The sequence below is a fragment of the Patagioenas fasciata genome, chromosome 28, assembly GCF_037038585.1.
Source record: "Patagioenas fasciata isolate bPatFas1 chromosome 28, bPatFas1.hap1, whole genome shotgun sequence".
Lineage (NCBI taxonomy): Eukaryota > Metazoa > Chordata > Aves > Columbiformes > Columbidae > Patagioenas > Patagioenas fasciata.
The window spans coordinates 3,977,982-4,001,031 of NC_092547.1; the positions used below are offsets into that span (position 1 = coordinate 3,977,982).

The window sequence follows — 23,050 nt, forward strand, 5'->3', positions numbered from 1 at the left end:
TCAGGGGCCGCTAGTGCTGCCTCAGGGGCCGTTGGCGCCGCTGGCGCGCGCCGGGCCGGCCCCGCCGCCATTTTGTCCCCTCGAGGCAGGATGTGGTGGGGCCGTTTCACGGCCGCCCGGCTGCTCCGGCTGCTGGTCCTGGCGAGCGTCGTGCCCCGGGTGGAGGCCCTGGGGCCCGACCCCGACGGTACCGGGGCCGGGCCGGGGCGAGGGGGGCGCGGAAGGGCCGTGGCGGGAAGTGGAAGGGCCTGAGAGGGCGGGCGGGGCGGGGGAGGGAAGGGGGACGGGCCGGGGTGGCCGCTGGGTACCCACAGACACAGGGGTGCCTCACCTGCTCCTCGGCCATACGGACTCACAAAGCAGCAGTGAGTGGAACCCGCTTACCCTCAGTGTGCACAAGAAATCCATACACCAGAAATACACCTGTAACCAGGCTGAGGGGAGGGAGGCCTTAGTGATGGCTACACCTGCCTGAAAGGAGCTTGGAGCGTGGAGGGGGTTGGTCTGTGCTCCCAAGCGATAAAACAAGAGGAAACGGCCTCAAGTTGCGCCAGGGGAGGTTGAGGTTGGATATTAGAAAGAAATTCTTCATGGAAAGGGCTGTGGGGCATTGAACAGGCTGCCCAGGGCAGTGCTGGAGTCACCACCCCTGGAGGGGTTTAAAAGGCGTTTGAGGGGTTTAAAAGGCGTTTAGATCAAGTTTAGGGACATGGTTTAGTGCTGGAGTTCGATTATGGATCAACTCAATGATCCTGAGCGTCTCTTCCAACTGAAATGATTCTATGATTCTCTCCTATGAAACACATCTCATGCAACCTGAGGAAACAGCCCCAGGGATCTCTGGAGGCTCCTGCTGCAAACACCCAGAGTCCTGTGGCGTTAACTCTGCCGCCTAAACAAGAACAAAATGCTGCTAACACCCAGAGTCCTGCGGCATTAACTCTGTGGCCGGAACAAGCACCAAACGGCGCCGGCGCAGCGAAGCCGCACTAACGCCTGTTGTGTTTTGCAGAGTGCGGGGAGCGGCCGCTGCTGGACGGGCCGTCGGGCTCGCGCGTGGTGGGCGGGCAGGATGCGCGCGCGGGCGCCTGGCCCTGGTCCGTCAGCCTGCAGCTGCGCCCGCCCGGCGCCCCGCACACGCACGTCTGCGGAGGGGTGCTGATCACCGACAGGGCCGTGCTGACCGCCGGGCACTGCGTCACGGGGAGGAGGTGCGTGTTCCTGCTCGCTTGTTAAGCATAGGGGAGCCGTCTCAAGGCGTAGTGAGGGTGACTGGGGTGGTCAACATGGTTTCACCAAGGGGAAGTCGTGCTTAACCAACCTCGTGGCCTTTTATGACATAACCAGGTGGATAGATGATGGTAAAGCAGTGCGTGCGGTCTATCTTGATTTCGGTAAAGCATTAGGAGTAGCAGAGAAGCTGCCGGATCTAAAGGAAGTTACAGAATCCCAGAATGTCAGGGGTTGAAGGGACCTGGAAAGCTCATCCAGTGCAATCCCCCCATGGAGCAGGAACACCCAGCTGAGGTTCCACAGGAACCAGGCGGGTTTGAATGTCTGCAGAGAAGGAGACTCCACAACCCCCCTGGGCAGCCTGGGCCAGGCTCTGCCACCCTCACCAGGAAGAAGTTTCTTCTCAAATTTAAGTGGAACCTTTTGTGTTCCAGTTTGTACCCATTAACCCTTTTCTTACCATTGTCTGTCAGGTTTCCTCTCTCCTTTCTTTCCCTAAATGCAAAGGATCGTCTTTGTTCGTATGGGACAAGATGTGCCTGGTTGTTCTGCAGGGTTAATTATGAAGTGAATGCCAAGAGGAGAGGGACCTCTGTGAGGATCAGCGTACACGTCTACGCTACTACCTTTGGCACAGCTGTAATATCACTGTCAAAACATGGAGATTTTTTTCTCTTCAACCTACAAATTTCTAATTGCATATATTTCCTGCTCTGGTGGGGGCACTGGACTAGGTGATCTTACAATCCCTGACATTCTGTGATTTGACACAGTCCCCACAGCATCCTCACAGCTGAACTGAGGAGTGCGGTCTGGATGACCGAGTAGTGAGGCGGACTAGGAACTGGCTGAAGGGAAGAAGCCAGAGAGTCGTGGTCAATGGGGCAGAGTCCAGTTGAGGCCTGGATCCAGTGCAGTGCCTCAGGGGTCAGTGCTGGGGCCGGGATTATTCAACAGATTCATCAATGATTTGGACAAGGGAATAGAGTGACTGTCAGCGAGTTTGCTGGTGACACCAAGCTGGGAGGAGTGGTGACACTGGAAGCTGTGCTGCCATCAGAGACCTGGGCAGGCTGGAGAGCTGGGTGGGGAAAAATGTAATGAAATAGAACAAGGGCAAGTGTAGAGTCTTGAATGTGGGCAGGAACAACCCCAGGTTCCAGTGTAAGTTGGAGAATGAGCTATTAGAGAGCAATGTAGGGGAAAGGGAGCTGGGGTCCTGGGGACAGCAGGGTGAGCATGAGCCAGCACTGGGCCCTTGTGGCCAGGAAGCCAATGGGACCTGGGGTGGGTTAGAAGGGGGTGGTCAGTAGGTCAGAGAGGTTCTCCTGCCCCTCTGCTCTGCCCTGGGGAGACCACACCTGGAATCTTGTGTGCAGTTGTGGCCCCTCAGCTCCAGAAGGACAGGGAACTGCTGGAGAGAGTCCAGCACAGCCACCAAGATGCTGGAGGGAGTGGAGCATCTCCCGTGTGAGGAAAGGCTGAGGGAGCTGGGGCTCTGGAGCTGGAGAAGAGGAGACTGAGGGGGGACTCATTCCTGGGGGTCAATATGGAAAGGGGCAGTGTCAGGAGGATGGAGCCAGGCTCTTCTGGGTGACAACCAGTGACAGGACAAGGGGCAATGGGTGCAAACTGGAACACAGGAGGTTCCACTTAAATATGAGCAGAAACTTGTTTGTGGTGAGGGTGGCAGAGCCTGGCCCAGGCTGCCCAGGGGGGTTGTGGAGTCTCCTTCTCTGCAGACATTCAAACCCGCCTGGTTCCTGTGGAACCTCAGCTGGGTGTTCCTGCTCCATGGGGGGATTGCACTGGATGAGCTTTCCAGGTCCCTTCAACCCCTGACATTCTGGGATTCTGTGAGAGCAGATGGGCAAAGCATCACCTGTGGTACCCGAACAAAATGAACGCAGGGACAGGCAGACACAGCTCTCGCAGAGCAGCCCCTCGTTGTGCAACCCCCGTTCACCCACCCCAGGCACTGGGCTTTCCTCCAAGGAGCAAAGTGTCCCTTTGGTCACCTTTGCTGTGACGGTTTGTGCTGCCAGCCCAGCACAGGATCGAAGTTACATCTTTATAAGTCAACACTAAGAGGCCTTCAATGCGCGTTTCTGGCTTGGTCCTGAACCATCTTTGTTATTTTTAATAAAGGGTCGTTTGGTTTTGATCTAGGTGACACTTTTATCAGGCTGGGGGTAAAAACGCCTTCAAACAGGCCTTGTAATTGTACCTCAGCTTCTCTGCTGCGTTTCAGCCGATCGCTGTTGGTTTTGACCATTGCAAAATCTGCAGAGTAGTTCCTGGCAGTTCATAGTGAGTGTAAAAATCCCTGAACTTTTGAATTTGATCGCTTAGCAGGACTTGGTTAGATCAACTCCTTTTACAAACGTTAATTGAGAGAGGCAAATCGCAACTAATCCAGTTAATTTTTACCTTACGCTCTGGAGAATTTTGCAGGGTAATCTGAATTTTATAGCCCGCCCTTTGATCACCAGAGGCCAAATGAAATCCTCAATACCGGGGAAGACTTTTTCAACATACTTGAATAGAAATTAGGTCTGAATGACTCTGGCCCTATTTCTAAATTTAATATTAAGTTGATATTCATTATTTGTAACTTCTGGTTAATGGACTTCCCAAATCCAGGTACAAGCACAGTCTATGAGCATTGTGGCTATAAACCTTCTTCCTTTCTGCAAAATAATTCCATGTTTTTATCATTTCAAGTGAGTATCTCCTGGGAAGCAAAATCTGAGAAATCCTTAATCCGAATTCACCTTAACAGCCAGAACCACCATATTTAGCCACATTTGTTCCACAAAATCTTGCCTACAGAATTTTCAATGTATATTCCTAAAGGTGCAAAAGCCAAGAGTAAAACAATCGGTTAAAGCGATAACATCAAGAAATGTATTTACTTGAACATCATTGTAAAATAAATACGTGACTTCTCTCCTAGGGACCCATATTACTGGCGAGCTGTTCTGGGCATGAACGACCTTTGGAGATACGGCAAACACGCGGTAAAGAGGAGAATCCGAAGCATCACTGTGCATCCGGAATTCAAGAGAGAAACGTTTGAAAACGACATCGCGGTGTTTGAGCTCAGCTACGCCGTCCGCTTCGGCGACTACATCCAGCCCATCTGCTTCCCGCCCGCCCACCTGTACCCCCTCATCGCCAACGAAACGCTGTGCTTCATCAGCGGCTGGGGACGGACGGAAGAGAAAGGTAAAAACGCGTTTGCAGCATTGATCAAATTATAAGCTACAAAACTAATAGCGGGTTCCAGTCCCTCCAGCTCACCGAGAGCTGAATTGGGTCAGGTTATCGTCTCATCACATCATCGAATCCTTCTGCAATGATCTGCTTTCAGTGGTTTTACCACTTGAAATATTAGACCAACCCACGTGTAACCAAAGCCATTTTCTGGCCTTTCTTCCAAGTATAACACAGAAAAGGGAAAATAAACTAGCCTGACTTTGGGATTTGTGGTAGAGCTACTCAGTGTTGTCTGCTACAAGAAGCTTTTTCATTGAGAACCAAACAATTCTGAACCTTCCTGTGTGTTGTACTGCGCTCCCTCAAATTCCCTCATTAACCCCATGGAGCGCAAACCCCAGATGATGTGGGTGGGTGAGGCGGTTCTGCGGGGCCACAGGGGCTCCATCGCTCGCCTCTGACATTCTGAGCGAGCGAGCAGTGCCCTTATCATCCCTGTTCCTTCAGCATCAGAACTGCAAAAACGCCGTCACATCCGAGTCTGTAAATCCTTAACCCGCTTAAGTTTAAACCCGTTAGACTCCAGCACAATCTGTATCACATAAACACGCTTGAGCGCGCTAAACAGGTGAAAAAAAAAAGCACAGTAAGAATCGCTACACGCACCAGCGTGAATGTTTTACCTTTCTATATGGTGTCTTGCATTCAAGGTAAAACCTCGTCTGTGTTAAAAGAAGCACAAGTGGAAATCATCCCTTCCAGCGTGTGTAACAGCTCGGACGCCTACGGGGGGCTGGTGAACAGCAACATGCTCTGTGCTGGCTCCCGCACCGGAGGCATCGACACCTGCCAGGTGAGAACTGGCGTCACGAATGAAAATGCTATGCAGAAAACACATCCAACTGCACGAGAAGCGTTGTAAACGGAAAGAGGGGCGAGATGGGGCTTGCAAAGCAAAAACACATGGCAAAAACACCCACGGAGAATTCTGTTAACAAAGGGAAAAGCAGGCAAACTTACACAACATTTGCCACAAAGATATCGATAAATGTTACACGAACATACGTGTAGATCCACATGTACATCGGTGCCGTGTGAAGCACGGCAGCATCTCACCTGTTTTGATGCTTTTGAAAGAGCAGCAGCGTTGGTTCAGTGAAATGGCAAGGTTTTTATTTGAATGCTGAGCCATCAGCTGCTTTTCCGCAGAAAAGACAATTTGTAGGTCAAAAGCACCATCATGCAAAAGCTGGGGCACGGCTGCAATACATTTATAATTAAAAACCATAATGTATTCCTAAGCACTTTGCCTGGTACGCGTCCTGCTTCCCTCAGTTTTCCTTTAAAGCCGGCGATACAGCAAAGACTGAGGGTTGCGCGTCCATCGCCGCGTTTCTTGGTACTTACACACTGTCTGGGCAATATTTTTCTCATATTAACCGACAAGTCAGTTTAGGGAGACAAACCTTAGATGGCAAAGGCGCAGAAACAAAACCAACACCAGAACTTTGGTTAAAGACACCGACGCAGGACGGAATTCCAGCTGAGGTTCAGTCACCCAGCACATTTTATCTTCATTTGTCTGTGTGGCTGCATTTCTGACTTAATTCTACCCCATATCCTAAAGGGAAGATTTGTCAGGGTGTTTTCTGGTGTTATCCGCAGGGAGACAGCGGTGGGCCCCTGGCGTGCTACCACCCCGCCACCAACAAGCACTACCTGGTCGGCATCGCCAGTTTTGGGGTTGGCTGCGGCCGACCAAAGTTTCCCGGGATCTACGTCCGTCTGTCTCAATACAGAACATGGATAAATATGGAACTCCTGATGATCAACAAGGCTGCGAATCCGGCGAGCGCTGCACTCACCATCCTCCTGACTCTGATACGCGTGGTACTTGCGTAGACGAGCTGACTCCTGTTGCAGAATAAATCTAAGAGCAAAAGTCGTGTTTGCAATTCTATTCGTGTTTTCTGTCGCTGATATCGCACTAACCGTAGAAAAAACTATAACAGCCTTGGGCTTAATAATACAATTTAATATAGAAGTGTTACCAACTGAGAAGACTTTATTTTTCCTTTCCTAACTCTGTTTCTCTGCTGTTCCAGCTCTCAGAAGCTGCAGGACTGGTTGGGGATCCAGATGCTCCCTCTGCTGGGTGAACACACAGAGTGTTCGGTTGGCAGCGGCCCAGCTCACTGAAACCTGGAAAGGAGAAAGAAACCTGCAGAAAAAGGCCTTCTCCATTAATTATCTTGAGTGACGACCAAAATTCACGCACAAACAACTTATTGCTCTGACTGCTGAAAGGACCCATCAGCTAAAACATCTCTGGGTGCTGTTTCACAGACTAAAAGACCCGATCCCACAGCACCCTTGGCCAGAACCACCGCGCTGCGACGTTCGTTACAAATAAATCAGGAACAGCAGAATTAGATTTTGGCGACTTTATTTACCAAGGTCAAAATTTGCAACCATCTAATTGTTTCAACAAATATTTACAATTCATATAGAGCAGGTACTTGTGTTTGGAAACAACCAGCAGAGCAGAATTGCCACCACATCTCTTACCCTGGGGATACAGATTTTACCCTCTCACAGTCAAGATTTTGAAATAAATCCAAAATAAGCGCATCATGAGCAGTGATCACTGAAAGAGCAAACTCATGTTAAATATTTCCATGATGAAAAAGAAGGTGCTCTTCCCAAAGCACTATTTGAAGAGCAGAACTGACTCCTGTGATGTCTGGCACCACTAAAACTGCTTCACTTGCCCAATACAGAATTTGCCACCTGAAATTCCGCTGCCAGAGGCACCAAATGCCTCTTCTGGAGCAGCTCCCCACTAGGACTGTCTCAACCTGATCAGTTTTGACGTGCAACACAAGTTTGCGACACATTTGTGAACACAAACGTACACTCCAGCGTGGCCTAAAGGAAACGGATCGTTGATCGTGTCCATAACAATTTGGAAACTTCCGAAAGAAATACAGATTTATAGCCTACTAACAACATGATTGTGGAATGCCGGTGTTCTCCTACCGTCTGCAAAGAGCTCTGCTTGCTAAGAAGTCCAAAAGTGAGTAAAATAAAAACCACCGTAGGGGAAGCGTTCCACACGGGGGAGCGAGCGCGGGTTGAGTTCATCCCGATCTGCGCCAGCACGACACGCACACGGAGCTCGAACACCTGGGGAGGGCAAATCCAGAGCGCAATTCCCGCCACCAGAACCGGCCGCGGATTCCATCCCGCCCGCGGCAAATAGTGTCATTGTGATTCACGCGAGAAGCGGGTGCGGTGTCCCAGAACCGCCGAGGTGGGACGGGACCCCTGGGTGGCGTTTGGGAATCCCTAAGAGCGGGGATTCCGCACCCAAACCAGTCCCCATCGCCTCGAACGTTTCATTTTCACCTGAAACAAAACCATCCAAACTAGAATCTCCGAGAGCGATCGGATCTAATGTGCAGATATTATCAACAGTGGGGAATAAAAAGCCCTGATCTCTCGTATTTTATAGTTTTCTTCTTTTCCCAATCCCCTTTAGGATCCACTTTTTTTGCAAGTTGCCTATAGACATACAAAATGAATTCAAACACCTCCCACGCCAAAGAGGATCTCATTGACTTTGGACTACCCATAAAAATATATGCTTGAAAATCTGCTTCACAAAATATTTCATTTGTTTACTAAAATGAAATATAGAAACTGTCAAAATACGTATAGAAACTCAATTTCGGAATTTGCAAAGATCACCATTTAGCTACAAAATATACCAACCATCTACCTGTTCTCAATAGAATATTTTCTTACAAAGATATCGGTACTTTGCAAAATATCACCTACCGTACAAAATTAGGCCGGAAATCTCGCACGACTTTCGCCGTGTAAAGCATATATTAGAACCTCATTAACCCTTTGGTATATAACTTCAATTCTCTCATCGTATCCTTCCTCTATTTGGTTTGAATGTTCCAAAGCACAGTTGGATCTCCTGACAGAAGCAGCGACGCGTGTTTAATTTAATCATCAGCGCGCCATTAATTTGCCAATTAGAGATGTTGTTCAACTACCGTGCCATATAAAATGAATGCATGTGTTGAATTCTCTTACAATAAGTCACCGACACCTTATTTCATGGGCCGGAGACGTTGTCTTTGCCTCTCACTGCTTCTGCAGATCCCAATCCCATCGACACAGCAAACATTGAAGAAAGAAACCTCAACTTTTCAACTGTCAGCTGAGAAACAACATAATTTATACCTCTAGCAAAGTATTCGCTTCTTTTTCTTTATCATCTGCACCTGTAAGTAACAACTTACAGGTTACAATAAAAATATTTACATACAAATAACGCAGAAAAAGGATTGAAAAAGAGTAAGAAATCAAAACGTATACTGGTTATAAATGTTGCTAACAATGTCAACTATGGCAAGGACTCCATTTCATCCACGTTTTTACTGTCACCAAATTTCGCCTCCATTACAAGAGGCATTCGGAGAGATTTTCCAAGGAATTCCCATCACCTTTGGCTGGAGCCGCGATCTTGACCTGATAAAGTTTCCAGTTGTGCCAGCAGGAATTTGGGTGAGGTTTTCTCGTTCCTTTTTGTACTTTGTCACCAACGTGTTGTAAATAAAATCTATATCGTCTTTAAGTTGCGAAATCTAGGTAGAAAAGTTTCATTTTTGAACTTTCATCTAGTTTAAAAAATTCAGTATAAAAAAAACCCATTTCTCCTCTGAAATTTCAACAGTCCACAAAGGTTTTACCTTCTTTGCTTACACGCTTTTATGACAGTAAAGATCTTTCAAAGTTTTTAGCTCCTCAATTAGAGTTTTGTTCTGATTTTCCAGGACTGCAACACGATTTTCCAGACACTTCACGTACTCTTTCTTCTTCCGACGACATTCACGAGCGGCTTCCCTGGAACAGACAAGCAGAAGCGATGGTTTCTTTCCAATCTGCGGTTGTTGGACACCACATTGATGAAGTCAGCCCTCAAGACTCGTAATTTGTCACAGAATCCCAGAATGTCAGGGGTTGAAGGGACCTGGAAAGCTCATCCAGTGCAATCCCCCCATGGAGCAGGAACACCCAGCTGAGGTTCCACAGGAACCAGGCGGGTTTGAATGTCTGCAGAGAAGGAGACTCCACAACCCCCCTGGGCAGCCTGGGCCAGGCTCTGACACCCTCACCAGGAACAAGTTTCTGCTCACATTTAAGTGGAACCTCCTGTGTTCCAGTTTGCACCCATTGCCCCTTGTCCTGTCACTGGTTGTCACCCAGAAGAGCCTGGCTTCATCCTCCTGACACTGCCCCTTTCCATATAGATCCCCAGGAATGAGTCCCCCCTCAGTCTCCTCTTCTCCAGCTCCAGAGCCCCAGCTCCCTCAGCCTTTCCTCACACGGGAGATGCTCCACTCCCTCCAGCATCTTGGTGGCTGCGCTGGACTCTCTCCAGCAGTTCCCTGTCCTTCTGGAGCTGAGGGGCCACAACTGGACACAAGATTCCAGGGGTGGTCTCCCCAGGGCAGAGCAGAGGGGCAGGAGAACCTCTCTGACCTACTGACCACCCCCTTCTAACCCACCCCAGGTCCCATTGGCTTCCTGGCCACAAGGGCCCAGTGCTGGCTCATGCTCACCCTGCTGTCCCCAGGTCCCTTTCCCCTACGCTGCTCTCTAATAGGTCATCACCCAACCCCCCAGACTGTGGCTGCCAGCCGAGTAGTCCTTCCAACAAACATCAGGGAAGTTCAAATCCCCCACCACAACCAGGGCCTGTGATTGTGAGGCTGCTTTCAGCTGCCTGTAGAGGCCTCATCATCTTCCTCACCCTGATCTGGGTGCCTATGATAGACGCCCACAACAGTATCACCCCTGCCAGCCTGCCCCTTAACTTTCACCCACAGACTCTCAACTCGCTCCTCATCCGTGCCGGGAAAATACTCAATACATTGGAGTTGCTCTCTCACGTAAAGAGCAACTCCACCACCACGCCTGGCTGGCCTGTCTTGCCCAAAAATGACACAGCCATCCATGCCCACATTCCAGTCATGTGTGCTGTCCCACCACGTCTCTGGAATTGCCACCAGGTCATCATCTCTTGCCCTAACACAGGTTTCTAACTCTTCCTGCTTATTCCCCGTGCTGCATGCATTGGTGTGCAGGCATTTCAGAGAGCGAGCCAAGCACACCCATTTCACCCCAGGGGTATGGGAGGACTCCCAGCCTTCATCATCTCTAGGGTGATGCCCCACTGATGCAAGCCCAGCTACAACCCCATCCCCCTTCGAGTCGAGTTTAAAGCTCTTCAAATGAGCCCTGCTAATTCCTGTCCCAGCATCCTTTTGCCCCTGCGAGATAAACCTTTCCCACGTATCACTGTTTGGACTGGTGTCTTGTGAAACCAGCCGTTATCAGAGAACCCAGAGCCCTGCCTGTAGCACCAGACCTGGAGCCAATTGTTTAGGGACTGGATTTTTCTATTCCCTCCCATATCATCACCCAAAACCGGAAGGAGGGAAGAGAAAAATCACTTGAGCCCCAGACTCTTTTACCATCCGTCCCAAGGCCTTGCAATCTTCTTTCATTCCCGTCAGACTGCGGGATGCAGCTTCCTCCCCGTCTGTCTGGAAGATCAGCAGTGGGTAGTAGTCTGTTGGGTGCACCAGGCTGGGGAGCGTCCTGGTGATGTCCCTGATCCGGGCTCCATGTAGACTGCACACTTCCCTACCGTGAGGGTCAACTCTGCAGACTGAGCCCTCTGTCCCTCTCAGAAGGGAATTGCCTACTACAGTTACCCTTCTTTCTTTCTTATCTGAGGTGGTCTTGAGGCGTGGGGTCAACTGCCTCTTTCTGTGTGACCTCGTAGGTGAGCCTTGCACCACATCCTCACCTTCAAGATCCAGGGCCTCAAACCTATTATGGAGGGGCACCTGGGAAAGCAGAGCAGGTAGGGAGGGGGTTTGCCCATGGCCCCGAACTGGAACTCGCTTCCAACCCTTGTCGTCTTTTCTGTCCCCTACCTCTGTCCGACAGCAACAGGGCAGGGGCTGTCTCAGGTCTTCTCCCTCTACCCGACAGGGCAAGGGGTTCATCACCTTTTGGGGGGTATCCCCCTGGAGCTTCTCTGAGTGGCACGCCAGGGAGTGACTCCACCTGTCGATTTCCTTTTCACACTCCCTGATGGTCCTCAGCACCTCAATCTCCTCCTTAGGCTTTGCAACCATGCTGAGCAGATCTTGCATCTGCACACACCTCACACAGTGGGATGCTGGCCATTGTCACCCGGCAGCAGCAGGCTCTGGCACTCCCTGCAGCCAGAAACCTGAACAGCCACGGTTTGGGGCAGACAGTCTGTGTGAGTTGCTACAGCCTTCTTCAGACAAGCTCTCTTTCTGGTCGAGACCATGGTCGGCAACAGCATGAGATGGTGGCAATAGGTGACAGAGTCTAACTAGCAAAAGGTGACAACCTCTACACCCTAGTGCACGAGTTACCACACCCGCTGCTGCAGCACAGCGCGGGTGCTGCTCACCCGTCACAAGCCGATTGCCCCTTCCAGCACCTGGTGGGCAGCGTCGTTGGCCTCCCTGAAGCTTTTTCAAGACGAGGGGCGGGGGTGTGATCACCCTCGCTGTGGTAACGCCCGCTCCACGTCAGCTGCTCTCACATGGGCTGCCAGGACCTTCCGGGTCTTGTGAGAACAAAAGTGCCCAATTGAGAGAAAACAAACCCAAAAAAAGGCTTCTCTGTACCTCCAAGATTTCACTTAATCGGGACCCACCGAGCTGCCTCCGATTAGCTGATCTCAGGAACTGTCCTCTGCAGTTTGATTTCAGAACGCTGAACTAACAAATCAAAGCACTAACCTGTTCTTCATCAACCTTATTTCTCGTTTCAGCTGCGGATCATCCGTCTTACTTGTCTGCGAGGTCAGGGTGACGGGCGACGTCATGACCACGGTCTGCGGCAGGGCCGCGGTGGTCGGCGTGGTGCGGATCTGGTACGTCTGCATGTCTCCCGAGGCAGCTGTCGCGATAACAGCGCAACGCGTCAAAAAGCGGCGGCGTCAGAACATCCCGCTTGCGCTAGCGAAGGGTGTTGGAGTTTCCAGAAGGTGTTACTTACTCTGCACCACCACCTGGTTGCTGGGTACGAGGATCTGCTGCCCGTCGGACGTCTGCGCGTACTGCAGGATTGTCGTGCCGGGCTGGGCGCCGCTGGCGTTGGTCATGGTCAGCGTCTGCAGCCCCTGCACGTCGTCTGTGCCCGGGCTGGCCAGCTGCAAACCGTTGGCAGCGATGGCGACTTCAAAGCAAAAGGAACAAGCACAAAAATATCTGTAGTTGTATGTTATGACATACAGATAGGGGTCAATGTGTAGGCCGCACATCTGACTTCACTGCTCATAGAATCATTTTGGGTGGAAAAGCCCCTCAAGATCATCGAGTCCAACTGTTAACCCAACCCTGGTTGGGTTGTCCCTGAGAACCTCATGTCCATCTGTCCAACCCTCCAGGGGTGGTGACTCCAGCACTGCCCTGGGCAGCCTGTTCAATGCCCCACAGCCCTTTGGGGAAGAAACTGTTCCTAAATCCAACCTCAACCTCCCCTGGCGCAACTTGAGGCCGTTTCCTCTGCTCCTGGCGCTTGTTCCTGGGGAGCAGAGCCCGACCCCCCTGGCTCCAAGCTCCTTTCAGGCAGTTCAGAGATGGGAAGGTCTCCCCTCAGCTATTTCCTAACACCCCCTTCAAGCATTGTGTCTTAATGTGCGAATATTGAGATAACAAAACATCCAATTTATCTGGAGTCTTTAGATACCCATCTATTTCCAACAGACCTTAATAACTTTATCAACCGTTGCATAAATAACCAAACCTTTTAAGTTTCACCTTAGTCAACTACGTAACAAACAGAAATCTGTGTTTTGAGGCAAGCTGACTTAAAAATGTGTCCAGTTGGGCAGGTATTGAGTATAACGTACTGTACTGTCCGGTGCTGGTCTGGTAGATGGGGGTGGGAACGGACATGGACGTAACGGTGGAGACGCCCGGACTCTCCTCATCCCCTTTTCTGTTGCGTGTTTCTTCAGAAGAAAGATCTTTCAGAATTTTTCTGTAAAACAAGAGCTTATCAACTCTAAAACCTGGTAAAAAACCATTACAAATTACTGCAACAACAGTTACAAACGACTGTCCCTATGTGGTATTATTTTGATGCACAGCGGGTTTTTGAATTAACAATGAGGTGACGGCCTCGAACTCCTGTAATTCCATTCCTGTAGTTTATATAGTCTAATTTTTATTTAAATATTGCATCATTTTATGAGCTGAGAGCAATTCAAGTCAGCTACTGATTTATAAATACGTGCAAATCAGCACGAATTCCAGATTTCCAGTCGTTATCCCGTAGAAGTCTCAGACATTCGGAGGAGTATAAACCCTGCACCATTTCAGTTCTGCACAAACTGCATCAGAGTTTCCACCAGAAACATTTTTGGGGGTTAACTGGCAAATTAAGAGATTTTTCTGATTTACAACTCGATCCTCTAAATCTTGCAAGAATAGGCTTTGTGTATCAGATTAAAACCAGTTTGAGAATAAGCTAAAAAGGAGGAGATTACTATAAGAAGGTTTAAAAATGAGATCTTTTGTTATTCCAGCGCACAGTGAGACTTTACCTTCCCGCATTTAACAGCCCTTGCAGAGCTCAAACAACCCCTGTACTCTAACAAACACCTATGAAAAACAGACCCCTCCCTATTTAATAGAAGAACCACTGGAAATATCAATGTTACGCATCTTACCCCAGGGGCAAATCATGAATTAGTGGCAGTGAAATGAAGAGAAAAGCAGAACTGACAAGGTTTGATTACAGATTTCTCCGCTTGCGGTTCGTGTTTCCTGGCCTGGCTATTCAGAATTCCTCTTTTCTACCATTATTTCTGACTGTGCGCAAAATAATCCAATTCCTGCTGAATTATTTGTGCTGGTACATAACCCAAGATGAGATAAAACCATCAGAAAGCGCCGAGAGGAGCGGATAAAACATTCAAACGATGAAAAGCCGCGGCAGAAGTGGGAACAGGAATGACAGACCGGACTGGCAGGTGAGTACATAAACTCTGAAAACTTTCAGAACGTTATTGTAAACACCACTAAATTCTGTGTTAAGTTTCTAACAAATTTGCTATTTGAAAAGCTAGGACGTGGTGTTTGATTACACTCATTTCAGTAAATAACTGAGTAAAATTACAGCAGATAAATAACTTTCTCCCTACCACATGGTGTTGAAACTGTTCTCCCATTAAGTCAAAGTTTCCTCGTATCTAATAGAGCATCCTCAAAACATTGACCCCATGAACGGATCCAGCGCGTGTTTCGAGAGGAAGAAAACGTAGAGGTTGAGAGAATATATGAAGCTATTGAAAGTTGTTCTTGGTTTCAAACAAAAATACAAGATATCTGACAAGCGGTACTTACCGGTAAGATGGACGACGAGCTAAGATGCCCCGAGCTTTCTGTGAAGAGCCGATGCTGTCGGAGGAATCCTGGGAATCGTCACTCTCGGACAAAGAAGACACCTAAAATATATATATACATATATATATATATATATTCCATGTGGTTATCTTGTATGCGTTTGAGAAACACCCAGAAGAGATGACACATTTTAATTGTACGTTGAGCTAAAGCCGCATGAGAACGACCCAAATGCAGCTAATTACCAAAAGGATGTTGGATTTGTGGTTCCAGTGCTGCTCCCAGCACGTATCAAACACCGTCACGTTAGGGGGGTCGCAATGAAACAGCGACCACCCCCCCAAATAAAGAGCTCAAGAAGTCCTCCCAAACTATTAAAAGCTGCAAAACATCCCCATGTGGAACTGTTCATGCTGGATCAAACTGGAGGGTTCATCAATCCGGAAGCGTTAAACCAGCAGCGATCGGAACAGGAACATGGGTTGAGCACAAGGACAAACATCAAACACCCCAAACCTTCCATGCAGACAGAGCAGCGTCTTTTGTTGGTCAGAACACAAGCGTCAAATGAAAATAATACTTAAGGCAGCAGCATTTCAGGGAGTAAACACGCAAAGCATCAGCTCTGTTTTTCTCTGTATCCTCGCCCAGTTGGCAAGTGTGAGATTTTTCTCTGATGCTGCATTTAAACACGAGCTAACAAAGCATTTATTTGTGTGCCGGCAACAAAAAGTCAAGAAGAACACACGCAGCTCTGGGAAAAACAGTTCTCAGCTGCTGCTGCAGAGACACACAGACCAACCTACTACCAACAGCTTTAAAAGCTGCTCATCTGCTACTTTATTTCCACTTTGAGCAACAAGGCCACAATGTTCATATATTACAGAAAAATGAAAGAATACAGTGGGGATGCTGCAACGAGAACGTGGTGATAGGAAAGGGATCGGCGGAGACTCTAAGGATAGTCTGGTAAAACAGCAAAGAGGGGTTTGCTTTTCCGTGCTGCGATGTCAGAGCACGACAACAGCTGGAAATGCGTTACGGTGTTATTTATTTGTGTTTGGCTATAAAACACACCGCTCGCCCCTTAAGAGCACGAAGAGCTGGGTTGTTTTTGTAGAGGGAGGCAATGTCACATAGTTTAATTTCAACTCCAAAGGCAATTTTAGCGCTACAAATGATTTCAAGCCTAAACAACCATCGAGAGCGACGTATCCCCAAAATACTGGATTGCTCGACACCTCCCAGCAGGGCCAGACCCGCTGTGCTGGGGCAGCCGACTCGGCCCAGCCTTTCTGAGTCTTTTCCCGCACATACATGAGGGTTGTCGGTGGTTTAGCGGCCGTTCCGTGTTACCTGCACTGTCTGCACCTGCGGGGAGTGGATGACGGAGGAGGACTGAGCGGTCTGGATGACTCCCTGCACCTGGACCTGCTCTCCAGGCAGCTGAACGACCGTCAGGGGCGCAGGACCTCTCAGAGACATCTGCAACAAGCACAAAACCATTAACCAAAGGGTCGTGTACAGACACGTTGGAAAATCAGCGGAGAACATGCACCGGCAGAAGCTCATGTGAAGTCACAGAAAGCATCCTTGAAAGATGAATGTTTTTGAGATACATAAGAAAAAGGCTGAAACTTAGGGGGAAAATCAAATATCTACTGTTATGTGCGGAAGATTAAAGCGCAGCCTAAATTCAGCCAGTTCTACCTGAAGGCCGGCGAAGCAGAATTCTGCAGAACGACCCCACTGAGCAGGGCTGTGCTTGTCCGACACACACACCCATAAAGCCCCAGGCTTGTGGCCGTTTGTTTTGGAAAGCTTTGATTCCATTTTGAGAGCTTAAATAAAAGCGCCTCATAAGTAGCTTTAATTGTCACTGAAGTTAAGGGGAGTTTACAGCGCTAAAATCTAAATTGAGATGAAACGATCGACAAACCTGAGGGCTTGGGACAGACCAGCCCAACGCCACCGAATAACGCACAATGAGCAATGTGTGCATTCGGTGTCCTTGGACTATTTTTTTTAAGTGACCAATATGAGGCTGCGGTTCAAGGATTCCACAGAGAACAAATCACAGGAGCAAAAGCTGAAAAATCTCCTTTGAAAGCTCAAGGCACAAGAGACCCCAGAGCAGAGTGAAAATGGAAGGAAACAAGGTGTGCGAATGACCAACGAGGGAGAAAAAAGAGCGGAATTTCCCAAATAAAAAACACAGCATCTGTTCTTCCATGTTTTAAAACTGTCCATCTTAATAAATGATGTGGCTGAAATACAGGTTTCACAGAATCCCAGAATGTCAGGGGCTGAAGGGACCTGGAGAGCTCATCCAGTGCAATCCCCCCATGGAGCAGGAACACCCAGCTGAGGTTCCACAGGAACCAGGCGGGTTTGAATGTCTGCAGAGAAGGAGACTCCACAACCCCCCTGGGCAGCCTGGGCCAGGCTCTGCCACCCTCACCACGAACAAGTTGCTGCTCAAATTTAAGTGGAACCTCCTGTGTTCCAGTTTGCACCCATTGCCCCTTGTCCTGTCACTGGTTGTCACCCAGAAGAGCCTGGCTCCATCCTCCTGACACTGCCCCTTTCCATATTGATCCCCAGGAATGAGTTCCCCCTCAGTCTCCTCTTCTCCAGCTCCAGAGCCCCAGCTCCCTCAGCCTTTCCTCACACGGGAGATGCTCCACTCCCTCCAGCATCTTGGTGGCTGCGCTGGACTCTCTCCAGCAGTTCCCTGTCCTTCTGGAGCTGAGGGGCCACAACTGCACACAAGATTCCAGGTGTGGTCTCCCCAGGGCAGAGCAGAGGGGCAGGAGAACCTCTCTGACCTACTGACCACCCCCTTCTAACCCACCCCAGGTCCCATTGGCTTCCTGGCCACAAGGGCCCAGTGCTGGCTCATGCTCACCCTGCTGTCCCCAGGACCCCCAGCTCCCTTTCCCCTACACTGCTCTCTAACAGCTCATTCCCCAACTTACACTGGAACCTGGGGTTGTTCCTGCCCAGATTCAAGACTCTACACTTGCCCTTGTTCTATTTCATTAAATTGTTCCCTGCCCAGCTCTCCAGCCTGTCCAGGTCTCTGATGGCAGCACAGCTTCCAGTGTCACCACTCCTCCCAGCTTGGTGTCACCAGCAAACTTGCTGACAGTCACTCTATTCCCTCGTCCAAATCATTGATGAATATATTGAATAATCCCGGCCCCAGCACTGACCCCTGAGGCACTGCACTGGATCCAGGCCTCAACTGGACTCTGCCCCATTGACCATGACTCTCTGGCTTCTTCCCTTCAGCCAGTTTGCAGGATGTCTGTGGATTTTCTACGCTGTCTTTGCCTTGGTCACTGATCCAAATTTTCCATCCAAATCTCTGTTTCCTCCATGGGGTGAACAGTGGACGAGCAGCCAAATTTCCCTGTTTCACAGGGCGGCACCGCGGGAGCAGATTTTGCCCCAAAAGATGCTCCTTCGGATGCAGAAAGTTGAATTCAGGCTAAAGCTTTGAAAGCCACGTTACCATGTAGCTAAGCACGTCGAATTTCCAACTTGATATGATCTATTACATTAAGCCCATGTGTGTCGGGCTACAATCCAAGTGTGCTGAGCACCCGGGATCACCAGCGCTACAAACGGAGCTGTAAATGCTTTTTCTGAAATAAACCAAAAGGTTACGCTTAGGTCCTTACTCCACGACTCGGCAGCTCCTGCGCGCCAGCTCGACGATGATTTTGATGTACGTACAATATACAAACCGGGCTGCATTTTGCATTGCACGAGCACGAGAATTCGTTTGTGTCTTTTGAACGCGAGGCACGTGGTTAACTCTGTGTGGGCTTTACCTGCGTGCTGATGTGCGAGAGCTGCAGGGCTGAGCCCTGGCCGGTCTGCGGCGGCGTCGCGGGGCCGGTGCTGCTGCTCTTGCTCACCTCTTCCATCATCACCTGCGGAAAAGCAGTTGCACCCCGTTAACAACAGATCCGCGCAGTCCCCGCTTCCACCGATGCTTTGCACAACCCCCGTGTGTGTTTTCACTCTTATTTTGGATGTTTTTAAGTCATTCTTGGACATCACTTTCTATTAGCGCGGCGGTTTTTGTCACCGGAGGGTCAGACGCCCGCTGTCCGAGCTGAAGTTTTACTGCCAAACGTATCCACTGAATTCCCTGGGTTTTAGGGAAAAGAAACCAAGTCATCAAATCTAAGAGGAAAACCAAGAGGAAGCCTTTATCCTAAGGAATATCTTGCTCCAAGGAAAATAACTTTCAAAAACATGTTACCCAAACTCCCAGCTAACCCTATTTTAAACCATCTGAGGGCGTACAGAAACAAAACAGGAGTTTAAATCAAAGCAGAGCAGTTCTGCGCTTTAAACCCTGCCAAATTCTCCACAGAACACAGTCAGCAACACCCGTCTCTAAGATTCAACGTGTCTTGACAGCATCGCCGCTCCAGCACGGGGGGGTTTACTGATTCACACGATTTGAGGTGGGTGAGTGGGTGGACCAGCCGCGAGCACCCAGAGAAGATGGGAGAGCGTTAAAGGTTTTGTCACAGAAGGTTTGAAGCTGTGGAAAGGACAGTTGCTATGAGACTGGAAATGACGGCTCTTTCTGTGGAAATGTGAGTCATTGATTTTTCCCCGCTGAGATAAAACCGCAGCTCTCGCCCGGTGGACGGTGGAAAGGCAACCGGAGCAGGACCTCGTTGGGCACAAAACTCCTCGAGAAATCACAGGAACGGGACTTTGCGGAGAGAAAACCGATACCCAAAGCTGCGTTCTTTGCGGTGGGAACAAACGCCTTAAACCTGGAGTAATTCACGTATATCAGAGCTATAAAAGAGCGGAATTAACGACAAACATGTGAAAGGGATGCGGCTTCGCGCGCCATCTAAAATACTTTGAATTTTTGTATAAACCTACATTTTGTACCCCGCGAAGTAAACAGGGCACTGTCAAACCGAAACCCAGGCAACAGCACAAATTCAAACACATTTCCAACACCACCAAACCACCCCATTCATTTCTGTAGCGCTGAACCACCCCCCAGCTCCCTCACCCTCTGTTTTCACTGCGTTATCGTCCCGGGAAAGACTCAGAACAGACTGTGAGAAACAATGAAAGCACCCAAAATAAACAACGCGGGGAGAAGGCGCAAAGGTTTCCGCTGAGCCTCCTCGCGCAGGTGTGAAGTCCAACTTACAGGAACCAAAGATAAAGTATTCCCCATTATAAACAGGGTTTGCGAGTTTCATTCATCTCCGCTTGCTCTGTGCTATTCAATTAAATATTTATCTGGCTTTTAGTAAAATAGACTTAGTAAAAAAAGACTTAGCGAGGGGTTTTAATGAGGTGAAAATTGTTATTGCATCTTATGGAAAATAAATCAGGGTTTCAGGTTTTTACACCGCAGACAAAGCCGCTTCCAGTGTGGAATAAGTGTTTAGTGAAATGGGCTTTGGGTGAAGAGTTTTACACGTACGGATGGGGGAATCCAGAAAAGCAACACTTGATTTTATTAGGCAAGTTTAATTTATCACCTGAAGCTCATCTATATATCCCCTAATACCACGTTCCTTAGTTTAAGCGACCGCTCAAGAACCACGCACACAAAAACACCCCAAAACTAAATGACTGAGGAGAATCAATTAAAAAATAAACAAGAAAACCCCACTCCCACAACTTCAATCCTGATGGAAAACATCCTAAGATGCCAAAGAGCATTTGGAGACATCCTGAGCAGCAACGACCCGAACGGGATCCGAGCGGGAATCGCTCTTCACCTCAGCCTCTCTCATCATTCACATTTTGTTTCTGCCCATTTGCAACGCAGATCACCCGGCACAGTGGGTTTCCCCACTTAAACGCTCCTAAAAAGCCTAAAATCACGATTCCCAGCCTCGGATGGAGCCTCAAAGCGTCATCAGGAGGCGAAGGACGAGATAACGGAACAGAAAAGCTGCAAAGAGGAGCCGTGGAGCGAGAGCAAGGAGGACGAACCCGCCTTGGTCTGCCCTTGTGTTTCCAGCACAGGAAAGGCCTGGGTGGTATTGCAGTGCTGAAATATTGTAAGAGGCAAGCGAGGTTGTTAAAAGGCTTTATAAAGAATACCAGACGCAGAATTTCATGCTCAAACGCTAAATAATAATGGTCAACTACTGACATATACAGATTACGCAAAGTGATTTAAAACGCTAGGCGAAATCGTACTCGTCTGGTGAAATTTCGGGTTCCTTAACGCCTCAAAATAAACCAGCTACAGCAGCTAAAATCTTATATAATTAATTTTGCTATTAAGACATTTGGGGAAAGTTTGTTCATCAAGAAGATGGACGGAACTCCAGTTTTTTCCAGGATGGAAAATATCCTAAAATGCCAAAGAGATGGTGCATTTGGAGACATCCTGAGCAGCAGCGACCCGAACGGGATCGTTTAACCCATCTGAGGGTGCACAGAGGCAAAGGCACCTCCTGGTTCACACCGGGAACCAAACGAGGAGACCCGAGTCAAGGTTCCAGCTCCAGATCCGTCCTACACACCCAGAACAGCCCCTCGAACCCCTACAAACCCTTCAGCACCTTCCGAACGTGTTTCATTCCACTCGGCCCAGCTCAGGGAACGTTCCCGTGACGAGCAGCTTCAAAAATAAATGTATAGGTTGTATGGACATAAGAGGTCTCGGGATTTAGGAGAGGAAAATATCGCTGAGATCATTTACAAACAATTTGCATCCAGCTGCCTTGAACCGGCCCGACACTCGGAGCGCTGGAAGACACACAGACCAGCGTTCGGGCAAAATTAATGGAAAACAGGTAATCCCGCCATGAAGGATCAATGATTGTTTTTCACGGGTCGGTCTCAGGGGGTCCGGGGAGGAAACCGCCGCTGTCAGCGGAGCCGAACGGGGCTGAAGCCGCTGCCGAGAGCTCGGAGCCGTCTCCGGGCCCCGCGACTCCCCCGGGCCCGGGGAACCAGCGGCCGGGGCGAAGCGGCCCCGCGGGCCCGTCCGCGGCCTCTCCCGGCGCCCAGGCCGCGCGGAGCCCCGGGCCCGGCGGAACAACCCCCGGGAATGAGCGAGGGGGCCCCGGCCGAGCGCAGGGAGCGGCGCGGCCTGCAGGGCCCGGCGGGGGCGGCGGGAGCGGCCGCTCCGGGCCCGGCGCGGGCCGAGGGGAAGGGACGGGCCGGGCGGGCCCAGGCGGCCTCCCCCGCCCGCCCGTGACTCGGCGCGGCCGCTCTTACCTCAGAGGCCCCGCCGGTGGGCGCGCGCGGGGAGCGGAGCCGCCGCCTCAGGAAACCGGCGCCGGCGGCATCGCAAACACGGCCGGGCCGCGCGGGGCGCTCGGGCTGCGACCATAGAGTCCCCGCGGAGGCCTCGCCTAGAAATCCCCACCATAGAGTTCCCGCAGCGTAGAGCCCCGCGGGCGGAGGCTAGAGCGCCCGCTCTGGCGCCGCCTCCACCCGGAGGTTTCCAACCACCATACCATAGAGAGGCGGCGATAGAGCGGCCGCTGCCGCTGTAGGGGCGACAAGGCGCCTCTAGCGGCCCGCGCAGCGCCGGGCGCGCAGGCCCCGGTGCAGGCCCCGCCGGGTCTGGGGGGCGATCGCCCCGGAGGAAACACAATTATCTCCCGGTACCCTCGCCGGGAACACGGCTCTCACAGCCACGCCGCAAACAAAGTGCCCCACGGTGCCGCGGGGCGGATGCTACCCCCGCCCGGGGCCCGTTGTGGCCGCCCAGGGCCGGGGCGAGACGGTTGTTCCGTGACCTCCAGCTGCTTTGATTTTATTTTTAATCCCCAGAGCAGCTGCGTTGCTGTGCGGGGCCGTCGGGCAGCGCCCGCGGCACGGACCGGGCGGGATTTGGGCTCCGGAACCTTGGTTCTGTGGGAATCGCAGCCTCGGGGGTCACAGCGAGATCTGGAAAACAAACCAGGTAATTCCTATAAAACAAACCAGGTAATTCCTGTAAAACAAACCAGGTGATTCCTATAACACAAACCAGGTAATTCCCTATAACACAAACCAGGTAATTTGCTACAGAACACACAAGGTGATTTCCTATAAAACACAAACCAGGTAATTTCCTATAAAACCCAAACCAGGTAATTTCCTATAAGACC

General features: G+C 50.2%; 2 protein-coding genes across 3 annotated transcripts; one reads left to right on the forward strand and one right to left on the reverse strand.

Moving 5' to 3' along the window:
• The first annotated feature begins 61 nt into the window (after positions 1-61).
• TMPRSS12 (transmembrane serine protease 12) lies at positions 62-6,394 on the forward strand. The gene is made up of 5 exons (XM_065858817.2): positions 62-187; positions 1,013-1,211; positions 4,190-4,461; positions 5,163-5,305; positions 6,118-6,394. The coding sequence occupies exons 1-5, from the start codon at positions 91-93 to the stop codon at positions 6,352-6,354; spliced, it is 948 nt and encodes a 315-aa protein (XP_065714889.2). The 5' UTR covers positions 62-90; the 3' UTR covers positions 6,355-6,394.
• Positions 6,395-6,881: 487 nt separating this feature from the next.
• On the reverse strand, positions 6,882-22,326 carry ATF1 (activating transcription factor 1). 2 transcript variants are annotated; one of them, XM_065858875.2, is made up of 9 exons: positions 22,170-22,326; positions 18,773-18,874; positions 16,290-16,418; positions 14,934-15,034; positions 13,436-13,566; positions 12,580-12,759; positions 12,321-12,480; positions 9,219-9,372; positions 6,882-9,113 (listed from the first exon to the last, which is right to left on the reverse strand). In XM_065858875.2, the coding sequence occupies exons 2-8, from the start codon at positions 18,869-18,871 to the stop codon at positions 9,228-9,230; spliced, it is 945 nt and encodes a 314-aa protein (XP_065714947.1). In that variant the 5' UTR covers positions 18,872-18,874; positions 22,170-22,326; the 3' UTR covers positions 6,882-9,113; positions 9,219-9,227. The 2 variants fall into 2 exon arrangements, with proteins under 2 accessions (XP_065714947.1, XP_065714946.1); XM_065858874.2 differs by having other exon boundaries at positions 6,882-9,372; positions 22,170-22,325.
• Between the last annotated feature and the right edge of the window lie 724 nt (positions 22,327-23,050).